This window comes from Lithobates pipiens, unplaced genomic scaffold (genome assembly GCF_037356315.1).
Source record: "Lithobates pipiens isolate NorthernLeopardFrog02 unplaced genomic scaffold, aLitPip1_a1.2 Scaffold_8, whole genome shotgun sequence".
Lineage (NCBI taxonomy): Eukaryota > Metazoa > Chordata > Amphibia > Anura > Ranidae > Lithobates > Lithobates pipiens.
Genome location: NW_027507903.1, coordinates 349,172,531 through 349,184,726, shown reverse-complemented (window position 1 = coordinate 349,184,726; position 12,196 = coordinate 349,172,531). Strand labels below are relative to the sequence as shown.

At 40.6% G+C, this 12,196-nt stretch overlaps 1 protein-coding gene across 1 annotated transcript in view; it reads right to left on the bottom strand.

Moving 5' to 3' along the window:
* LOC143963611 (solute carrier family 22 member 4-like) overlaps window positions 1-12,196 on the bottom strand; it is a 155,649-nt gene that overhangs the window by 72,567 nt on the left and 70,886 nt on the right. Inside the window, exon 3 of the mRNA XM_077473289.1 lies at window positions 5,651-5,805. Within this exon, the coding sequence (XP_077329415.1) occupies window positions 5,651-5,805 (155 nt within the window). The remainder of the gene's footprint in view (window positions 1-5,650; window positions 5,806-12,196) is intronic.

Below are 12,196 nucleotides of genomic sequence, written 5' to 3'. Positions count from 1 at the left end.
TTGCTTCTGGAAGAATGGTCAAACTTTCCCATAGACACACTCCTAAACCTTGTGGACAGCCTTCCCAGAAGAGTTGAAGCTGTTAGAGCTGCAAAGGGTGGGCTAACTCAATATTGAACCCTCCGGACTAAGACTGGGATGCCATTTAAGTTCATGTGCATTTAAGGGCAGGCGTCTCAATACTTTTGGTAATATAGAGTATATCATGTGAAAAAAACAAAAAACAAACAAAAAAAAACAAATATGCTGTTATGTTAGGAACACCTAATGGTTTTGTCTTTTCCATCATGATAAAGCTGTTTAAGAGCCTACACCTTTGCAATAAGCATTTTCCTTCGTAGACACGGTGACACAGCACATTCAATAGTGTCTGTGAAAACTTTTAGCACAAAGGAGCATGCTATGCTTACTGGAATGTTGTGTTAATGATTTTATTGACTTTACTACAGAATACTGAATTACATAATATGAGACTATAGTATGTGGTCATACACCCATGGCGGCTTAAAGCAACATTTATCTTTTGTAAGTTCTTGCTGGACAGGAACATCTAGGAATAGCATAAAATGTATTTTACTGATTTCCTTTCTACTAGCAAATCTCTATACTTACCTGCTCTGTGCAATGGAAAGAGTGGCCCCAAACCTCCTTTTCTCTGGTCCCCCTTCTGGCGCTCCTGGCTCCCCCTCTCTGTCCAGTGCCCCCACGGAAAGTCACTTCCCAAGGAGCACCACTGCTGCTTCCATCTACATAGACAGCGGGACTCAGCCCGGCTCTCTGCTCCCTCATCACTGGCTTTGATTGACAGCATCGGGAGCCAATGGTTCCCAGGGCCCCAGCAAAGCTAATGAGATATGGAAGTTAGGGGAGAGAAAAGCTGCAGACGTGCACAGCGCTGGATCAAATGAGAGCTCAGGTAAGTAAAAGTGCGGTTAGAGGCCTACCTGAATATGGTTAAATTGGAGAAAATCTGGACATGAAGTGAAAGGACATTCTCCTTATATGGACAATTACAGCAATAAAACCCTTACAAAGGGTGGGATTTCAACCTGAGAGAAAAGTTTAATGTGTGATAAGGAAGTAGTACATGCTGCAACAGAAAACAGGCATGATCAAATATTTATTTTGGCGTGGCTTATGAAAGTACACCATAAAAAAGTAGATGTCAAGCAGTCATAGGAAGTTATATAGTGCATTTAGCAAATAAACAACAGATACCAAGAATCACTTGCAGAATAGAAGACTATGGGGTTGGTTTACTAAACCTGGAAAGTGCAAAATCTGGTGTAGTTATGCATGGTGGCCAATCAGCTTCTAATCACAGCTGGTTCAAAAGTGGATGTAAACCCCAAAACTATTTTTTAGTTAACCTCCCTGGCGGTACGATTATTTCGGATTTTAGGTGCTAAAAGCGGTACAATTATTTTGCATGAAAATTTGACGTTTTATATTGTAGTCCTGTAATTCTTAGGAATAACTCTCTTAAATCTGTCCAAACCAGAGTCTAGCAGACATCCCGGGTATAATAAAGTTTGAAAAATGAAATCATCAAATTATAATATAATAAATAACTATAAATAATTGTACCAAATAATAATATAACAATAATAAAAATTATTCAATAATGTAATCAAATCAAAAACACTGAAATTTGCTCAGTTGCAGAATTGTCACTGTCATTACTTTTCAGTATTTGATGACGGATCTCCCCACAAATCGCTATCCCTCAATTCTGTGAGTGATTCCAATTTATTATCACTGTTTTCTAGCTGGTCTAAAACCATTTTTTATGTAAAGGGACAGTTTTGGTTGCTATGGACAATCTCCAGTTTCCAGGCATAAAGAACAGTTTTTATAATATAAAACTGCATGCAGGACACTGGACAGACCACTAGGGACAAAGGGGATGTGAAATGATTACATACAGCAATGTAATCTGTAAGATTACATTATACTGTATGTATACTGTGTGTTTCACTTTTTGAATTTGGCGCCGATCTCCGTCCCCGTGCATCGCAACGCTCGCAGGGAATGGAGATCGGCTCCGTGATAGATCGAGCGAGACACGGCTCGCTCGTACAGCGGGGAGACAACGCTGGATCCGAGGGAGAAGGTAAGTAAGCATCCTCCTGGATCCAGCGATGCAGTCCCGAGTCTGGCTCGGGGTTACCACTAATGGTACAAAAATTCCACCCCGAGCCAGACTCGGGAATACCGTCAGGGGGGTTAAAGAAGGGGTACAGTACAGTACAGTATAGGATTTCATGTTATCTGTGCCAGTCTTGCCACGAAGAGTTAATCCAGCTCTGAGCAAGCCTCTTACCTTTTTTCAGTGAGATAAAAACTGACAGACAGAGAAATAGGAGTCAGTTCTTCCCCCCTTGCTGTGAGTGGCAGGTGATTTACATATATCATGCAGGAGCCTGAGAGAGACATTCTGTGTACTTCAGATACTCTCCACCTTTCTTCTTCAGCTATTCACACCTCAGCATGAGTGAGCATGCTGAAATCATGTGGTGGCTTTTCTGGGTTTTGACTGGATGTTAGAGATCATAGCAGAAGTTCAGTGTAATAAATACACAGGAGAAAATGCATATTAACAAGGGGAGTGTAGAGATGGGTGGGGAATCTACTAACATCACGACTCCACCCACGAGCTCCAGACAACAGACCCACCCACAGAATCTGCAGTTTTTCGGGTCTCATAACAGAGAGGGGGAGACATTTGACAGGTGGGGATCCATACAGGAGGCATGTATATCCTTTTAGATAACCCCTATGGCAGTAGTTTAGAAAGGATGAGTGGGTTTACATCCACGCTAAGTTTCAACTAAAAACGTAGCTAATTGGTTTCTTTTCAGAGCAGCACCAGGTTTTGTACTCTACAATCTTAGTAAATCCACCACACATGTGTCCTTAAAGACATAATAACATGTACCAATGAATACACCCAGCATACAAACCAAGAGTGTTATTGTACAGTGTCTATACATACAGAAAAATAAATTATTCTGACGGATTAATTCCGGACGAGGTCCGGAAGTGATGTTGCATACACACGGTCGGACTAAGTTGTCGGAAAATCCGACTGTACATAACGTGATGACGTTATTTCGTTACGACGGGACTACGTTCAGGCTAGTAGCCAATAGCTTTGATCTAGGAATTTGATCTGAGCATGCTTGGCACTTTGTCCGTCGGAGTAGGCTACACATGATCGGAGTATGTCCGATTGGAGCATTTTGTCTGAAAATATTTCCAGCAAGTTGGAAAAGTTGGTCCGACGGATATTCCGACGGAACAGTCCGATGCAGACCACACACAGTCGGAATATCTGACAAAACGCTCTGATAGGAAACATTCCGACGGAATCTCCGACCGTGTGTACAAGGGCTAAGAGTTATGGCCATTGACTTGGAGACGGGGAGGGGGGGCGGCGGCGCTATCTTCCCCTCACTCGTCTCCATGTCAGGCCAGGGACAGGTCCGGATCGCCGTTACCGACCTGGCTCCTAACTTTTTAAGCTGGCTCCTAGATTCCAAGCAAATTTGTCAAGCCCTGCTTTAGGGGATGAGCTCTACACACCCATCAAAAAACAGAAAGTAAGGAGATTCAGACAGAAAATATAGAGATCGGTTCTAAGCCTTCCACACTCTATCCCAGTTTTATTTAGTTGCTGCTTGAATCAAAAGGTTAAAGAAAGAACAAAGCCTGCTTCCCTTTAAGGACCTCCAGAAGACCCACTAGGTGCTGCAAGCTCTTCCATGCAAACATGATTATATGTTCCTTTCATACATGACTCACTTGGCTATTCACCTAAACTTTGGCTGCTGGCTGTTTTTGGTGCTCATTTGGTACTCTGATCTTTACCTGACCCTGTTTATTTTGCCCTTACCATAGTTGAATCTACCTTGGTCTATGGGGTTTCACTAGCCCAAAGATATTAGCAGCCCCCTCCACTAAATAACCACTGGTATGCAAAAAATCTATACAAATACCCATTTTACGTATAGTGGCAAAAAAGTGTGTGAACTCCCTAGAATTACTTTCTCATGTTTTTATTGAACAAACCCATTAAACATTCACAATGCTGAAGGGAAAAGTAAGTGAATCTATGGACTTTAACGAAAGCTATTTGAAATCAGTAGTTTGCATACCTAGAGTCTAGTTAATGAAATGAGTTTGAAGGTGTGATTTAATGCTACTTTGATTGATAAAAGACACTCAAACATTTTAAGACTGCTGCTCATAAGAAGCATCAGCTGATATGAACCACGACTCACTAAAAGGAGCTCTCTGAAGACAGAGTAGTTGATGTTTATAAGGCTGGAAAGGGATACAAAGCAATCTCAAAGTGTTTAGGCATCCATCAGTCCAAGAGGTTCACATATTTGTTCTTTTTACGGTAACTGAAGCATTCTCTCTTCTTCTCTTTACTTTCTAGGGTGCTTCTTTGGGTTTCTATCTAATTGCCTGCTTGATGTGCACACTTCCTATTAGTGGAGGCAATACTTTTCACTGCTGGGTCCTCTCTAGGCTCCAGAGGTAGGAGAACAAATGGGGTGGTGAGGGAAACAGTGCCAAGGAAAATAGTGGAGAACAATGTCTGGGAAAGGATATCAGCTTTGCTCAAAGAATAAACTGGGGCTTTGCTCCATTAAACTGCAAGATGGCTGGGGAAGAGATGTTTGGAAAATTAAAGACTGAGATGTATGGTAATTGATGCACACTGCACTATTAAAATTTCATTTTTCCCCCTGAAATTTGGCTTTAAATCAGATCTGCCTGCTTTACTCTGTCTGTCCACTGACCAAGAGAATTTCCTAAACTTAACCTACTAATTTACCATTAGACTAGTTTCTAGTGGAAAAGTGGTTTGGCTTATTTCTTACATACTGGGGGTTATTCACGAAAGGCAAATCCACTTTGCACTGAAAGTGCACTTGAATGAATGAATGAATGAAATACTTGTATAGCGCACAATGCAAACTGAATCGCCTCTAGGCAGTCGCTGTAAATCTAAGGGGTAGATCTGAAATGAGTGGAAGCTCTGCTGATTTTATCATCCAATCATGTGCAAGCTAAAATGCTGTTTTTTATTTTCCTTGCATGTCCCCCGTCGTATCTACAGCATCTTTACTACCAAGTACACTCTCAGTGCAAAGTGGATTTTCCTTTAGTAAATAACCCCTACTGTCTTATTTTTTCTGTGCTGTTCATCCCCTTTTTTCTTTGCAGAGAGAAACATCTTATGTGGCACAAGTCCGTTTTAAGGGTACTGTAGGGACCACAAATGTTTAAACATTAATCAGTAAGAGGGCTGTAATAGCAGTAATCTCTCACAGTCACAGTCTATGACTGTGTCGTCAAGCAGATCCCCAGTCTCCATAGAGGTTTATAATATGTCTGCAGTCTCTGATTATATTTGTAGCATGATCAAAAGCTTTGCCGTCTCCTGTCTGCAGTCTCTGACAGCTTTCTGTGGTGTTATATCCACTGCCCAAGGGCCACAAGAAAGTTGGCCATCACTAATATAAGTTATTATATTGCTCACTTATACACATGACCTGGTTAGCACGGCACTCTAAATCAGAAACACCAATGCCTAGGATGGCACTGATAACACATAAAAAAAAGACTTGAAACAAACCTAAAATAAAAGCAGCCACGTAGTTGGAAATCTGCCCCATGCCAACAATTAGGAAGAGAACTGCAAACATCTCCCAGCTAGTTGAAAACACTTGTACAATGCTAAAACCAGTCTGGACTGCCATTGTTGCAAAAAGGATCTTCTTTCTCCCAAACCTATAAGAAAAAGGGTCAAAACAAAGACATTCAATCAAACCTTCACAACTTAATTTTTATCTATAATGCCATAAACACATTTGTACAATTTAAAAAGCTTTGCAAGTGGGAAAGGGGACTGCTGTCAGGGTCAAAGTGCAGGCATCTAGAGGCAGGGCTGGATTAATGTAGGGGCTATTGGAGCTGCAGCTCCAGGCCCCTACCTTAATATAGGCACAGCCACCCAAAAAAGGACATGGAAAGCAATCGGTCAACAGGAAGAGATCTCCCCTGACGGGCTTTCCATTCCACATGCACCGCCTGGGCAGGGTGGTGAGATTGATAATGTGCACTGCATGAGCAGTCCTAACAGAAGCCTGGGGCATGCCAATGCAGGGCTCTTACAGAAGTCTGGGGCTTCCATAGTGTTAGGCCTGCGCAGCTACACTCTTTCAGCTCAGAGTGCAAGCCAATGCACGGCCCTTACAGAAACTTGGCAAATCAAATGTCAGGCTTCCCTAGTGTTATGCCTGTGTGGCTGCACACTTTTAAGTTTGGGGGCATGCCAGTACAGGCTCTTAGAAAGCAGAAGGGTGCCCAGTAAAAAGCCCACCAAAATCCTCAGCACCAAGCACATGATGCTCTTTATCCGGCCCTGTCTAGAGGTACCTGCTCACGCCTACAACAGCCACAACGCTTATGCCAAATTTTTGCCAAATGTCATTCTGATGCTTTAAAATTTTTTGGTGGTATTGAATCTTGTCTCTCCATCCCACTTCCTGTACATTGGTTCATTATTCTAATGTACCAAATCACAGGCTATCAGGAATGCACGGCAGATGGATAGGGTTTTTCCCCTCAAAACAGGATTGTATTTGAACATAGGTTGGTTTACCAAGACTGAAGAGTGCAAAATCTGGTACAGCTGCACATGGTAGCTAATCAGCATCTAACTTCAGATCGTTCAATTAAGCTTTCACAAAACAAAACTAAAAACTGGAAGCACTCTCCAGTTTTAGTAAATCAACCTCAATGTCAGAGACCTGGGGACTACTTTTTGTAGAAATAAAACATATATTCCAGGCATATTCACCTACGTGCCAAATGGGAAGGTCCATTATAGTTACATGCTTAGCCACTGTGTGAATCCCAGCAATGACCAATCAAATGAATCGGAAATACATTTCTGGGGATATGCTGTACCCAAACACTGAAAAGTATGCTATAATTAGCAATGCAACAATGAAACAATATTTTATGTTTACATTTTTGTTATTATATTATATTTATCTTTACTGAAAAATAGTCTGTGTATCAATAATACTGTTAATGCTTTATCATTTTATTATTTTTTTAATGAAAGTGCAGTTTCTACATTTCTTTGCTGTCTGGGTAGCAGTAATTGCTACCTTTGCTCCATGTTGAAATTCCAGCTAAATATTTTTTGTTTGTCAGCTTGTGTAGGACAGTAGGGAAGCTTTAGAAGAGACAGATTATAGTTTTTTATGACCTTGAATACATCTGAACAACCAGATTTTGATGTGGCACTTCAACCTTAAATTTTCGGAGTCTCAAACTACTGAGACAGTGGTTCACCTTTGGTGTGGAGAAGTTACCAACCCCAAGAATCCAGACATCTCAGTTGAATTCCTCCATACCCCTTATAACATTAGAATTGCCATAATGTTCCAGTGTTCCAAATTTCTCTCCTAAGATTTTTTTTTTCTGTCTGTGTCCTTCTTTGAGAGGTTTCCCCTTGATGACAGTCAACCAAACTGAGGAAGAGCTCTCCAGCATGGACACAGACAACAATGAAAAGAACATTTGTAGCAGAGCTGGTGAGGCTTAAAACCTTTGAAATGTTATTACTCTTGTCTTTGTGCTGATGACAGGTGCTCGCTAGTACAGGGAGTATGTGGAGTTCTTACAAGCTAGGTTAAAGGCAATAGCAATCTGACAGAGGAGCTAAGCTATCTCCATTCTAAACAAAAGTGAAAAGAAAATTGGACAGGCGTTTTGAACATAGACACCTGCTCCCCTATACACTCGTATGTACAATGTATATACATACAGTGTAACAATGTAAATAAGTGGTACCTGCACTCCATGTTGAAAAGAAAGGTCAAGGAACATTAGAAGCAATGAAGGCACTTTCTTTAGTAGACAGCCAACATTTCAGTGGAACTCAGCCTTGGGAAAGATGGACTAGATACTATGGAAATATCGGCTTTATATTAATTGCAGTGCTTTTAACACACACACATATACATATTATATATATATATATATATATATATATATATATACACACATATACACACATACACACAGTATCTCACAAAAGTGACTACACCCCTCACATTTTTGTAAGTATTTTATTATATCTTTTCATGTGACAACACTAAAGGAATGACACTTTGCTACAATGTAAAGTAGTGAGTGTACAGCTTGTATAACAGTGCAAATTTGCTGTCCCCTCAAAATCACTCAACACACAGCCTCAAAGCCATTATTGCTCCGCGATATATGGCAGCGGCGAAGAGGAAGACGGAGGACCTCTTCGGGGGCTTCGTTCTCGGGTAAGTTATTCATAATTAGCTAGTATGCCTTTGCCTTACAGGGTGTGTTTTTTTAATTTTTATATTGCCTTTACTTCCTCTTTAATGTCTAAACTGCTTGCAACAAAAGTGAGTACACCCCTAAGTGAAAATTTCCAAATTGGGCTCAATTAGACATTTTCCCTCCCCAATGTCATGTGACTAGTTAGTGTTACAAGGTCTCAGGTGTGAATGGGGAGCAGGTATGTTAAATTTGGCTCTCACTCTCTCATACTGGTCACTGGAAGTTCAACATGGCACCTCATGGAAAAGAACTCTCTGAGGATCTGAAAAAAAGAAATTGTAGCTCTACATAAAGATGGCCTAGGCTATAAGAAGATTGCCAAGACCTTGAAACTGAACTCCAGCATGGTGGCCAAGACCATACATGGGTTTAACAGGACAGGTTACGCTCAGAACAGACCTCGCCATGGTTGACAAATGAAGTTGAGTGCATGTGCTCAGCGTCATATCCAGAGGTTGCCTTTGGAAACCCAGAAGGAAGCCTCCCAGAAGGAAGCCTCTTCTAAAGATGATGCACAAGAAAGCCCGCAAATAGTTTGCTGAAGACAAGCAGACAAAGGACATGGATTACTCGAACCATGTCCTGTGGTTTGATGAGACCAAGATACATTTATTTGGTTCAGATGGTGCCAAGCATGTGTGGCGGCAACCAGGTGAGGAGTACAGAGACAAGTGTGTCTTGCCTACAGTCAAGCATAGTGGTGGGAGTGTCATGGTCTGGGGCTGCATGAGTGCTGCTGGCACTGGGAAGCTACATGGGAACCATGAACGCCAACATGTACTGTGACATACTGAAGCATGATCCCCTCCCTTCAGAGACTGGGCCGCAGGGCAGTATTCCAACTTGATAACAACCCCAAACACACCGTCAAGATGACCACTGCCTTGCTAAAGAAGCTGAGGGTAAGGGCAAGCATGTCTCCAGATCTAAACCCTATTGAGCATCTGTGGGGCATCCTCAAATGGAAGGTGGAACAGCACAAGGTCTCTAATATCCACCAGCTCTGTGATGTCCTCATGTAGGAGTGGAAGAGGACTCCAGTGGCAACCTGTGAAGCTCTGGTGAACTCCATGCCCAAGAGGGTTAAGGCAGAGCTAGAAAATAATGGTGGCCACACAAAATATTGACACTTTGGGCCCAATTTGGACATTTTTCACTTAGGGGTGTACTCTCCTTGGTGTTGAGTTATTTTGAGGGGACAGAAAATTGACACTGTAATACAAGTGGTACACTCACTACTTTACATTGTAGGAAAAAGTAATTTCTTCAGTGTTGACACGTGAAAAGATATAAAATATTTGCAAAAATAGTTACATTGTAGGTGAGGTTGAAAAAAAGTCCATCAAGTCCAACCTATGTGTGTGATTATATGTCAGTATTACATTGTATATCCCTGTATGTTGCAGTCGTTCATGTGCTTATCTAATTGTTTTTTGAAACTATCGATGCCCAACACCCCCCCCCCCCCTCTCTGAAACCACCACTTGTGGAAGGGAATTCCACATCATTGCCGCTCTTACAATAAATAACTTTCTACACAGTTTAAGGTTAAACCTCTTTTCTTTTTTAGTGAGTGGCCACATGTCTTATTAAACTTCCTTCCACAAAAACGTTTTATCCCTATTGTGGGGTCACCAGTATGGTATTTGTATATTGAAATCAAATCCCCTCTCAAGCGTCTCTTCTCCATAGAGCATAAGTTCAGTGCTCGCAACTTTTCTTCATAACTAATATCCTCCAGACCCTTTATTAACTTTTTTGCCCTTCCTTGGCCAGGAGTTTACGCACGTTTGTGAGATACTGTATATATATATATATATATATATATATATACACAAAAAAGTTAGACACAAAAGATACAAACTATACCACTTATGGATGTCCTAGCAAAGATACAGGTTAAGAAGGTTTTAATCTCCACTCTCTACGGTCGCCTGATTGAGCAGGCACAAGAAACAAATAGTTGTTTAGCTAGAAAAGGGGAAAAGATCTTGGAAAAATGACAGATGAAACATGGCAGTGTATATCGGAACATGTGCAGTATGTATCAGTATCTCCACAACAATGCCTAACCCAATTATACATAATATATAAAGCATATAGGACACCAGTTAAACTATACCAATGGGGGAGGCGGGATATGTCAGAATGCCCGAGATGTTCAAGAGTATCTGCCAATTTAATGTATATGCTTTGGAAATGCCCCAAATTGTTCAGATATTGGCAGAATGTGATAGAAACCATTAATCAGCGTAATAAACCCAGATAAAGGTAGATCCAGGAATATGTTTGCTAGGACAATTAGAAAAAGAACTACTGTATTTATTGGCGTATAACACTCACTTTTTCACTATGAAAATCGGGTGCAAATAGCGTGTGCGTGTTATACGCCAATACAAAAATTTAAGTTTTTTTCCTGAAACTTCCCTCTTAAAATGAATGCGTGTGTTATACACCTGTGCGTGTTATACGCCGATAAATATAGTATATACCACGGTAATAAGGGAGCAATTTATTGCACAAAAACTGATAGCAATGAAATAGTTATCCTCGAGAAGTCCAACATATGAGGAATGGTGGACACAAGTAAATGATGCACTGCTAAAGGAATGGCAGGTATATAAGAACAGGGGTTTAATAAATAAATTTAGTGAAATGTGGGAACCATGGCTGATGTTACCAGGCTCGACACCATTTATTTTGGGATTAGACAGAAGTATAGGGGTTAACAGACTATTTACAAGTTACAGAATAGTTAAGGTATGATGATTCAAGTCTGATGAGGGGACTTTTTGACGGGAAGGATTGGGGGGTGAGGGAGAGAGAAGGGAGGGGTACGTGCTTCCCTTTTTTTTATGTATTGAATGTAATATGTTATTATTGTATGTATTCTGGTATTGTATTGTGTAATCTTTTTTTCTGTTTGTTTTATGATGCGTTTGTGATGTTGAAAAAAATATTAATGAACAGATATTTAAAAAAAAAGAAAGAAAGTTAGAGTGAGTCACTCCTGCTTCTCACAACACCGAGATCCCATCAATAGCGGGCTCCCAATTCATCCACCGATAATTAACAGCAAAAAATGAGGATGAGATCTCTGTAGTTTGAAATTACTCTTCATATACAATAAATGATCCAACAAGCAACTGTACAGTTTCAAGCAGTGATTTACTCTTTCCATGTGCCATGTGTATGTGTGTGTGTATATATATATATATATATATATATATATATATATATATATATATATTGTACGCTGCTAGCACCAGCTTTTTCTTTTTTAAATCTACTCATTCTACTTTACTCTCTTTTAGGCCTCATGCACATTGGAAATTTTCTATCTTTCCTAGATGCCTTTCCTCCTGGCAGCAGCATTTTGGCATAAAAAAAAGCCTGATTTATTGTTAAATAACATTTAGACATGCTAACGAGTGTTTAAATGCGTTTATACACTTTAAGCATATTTTTCTGCCAATATGCGCTGCTCCTGGACTCAATGGCAGTGGGATTTTGTCTTCCTTTAAACCCCCTTGCCCCTAAAGTCCTCTAAAAGCCTATGTGTGCATGAGCACATAGGTTAGAATGCAGGGGCATTTAGAGCCAGATGCCCCTAAGAGCAGCAGAAAAATGTCCAGTGTGCATGAGGCCTTAATGTCTCTACTCTAACCAGGCTTTGTTTACCTACTGCATGGTCAACTAAATTATATCCTGTGCCTCATCCATGGAGCACAGCCAGAGAAAGAAAATGTAATTAAATAAAAAATATATACATGCATGTTCTCTTTAAGAA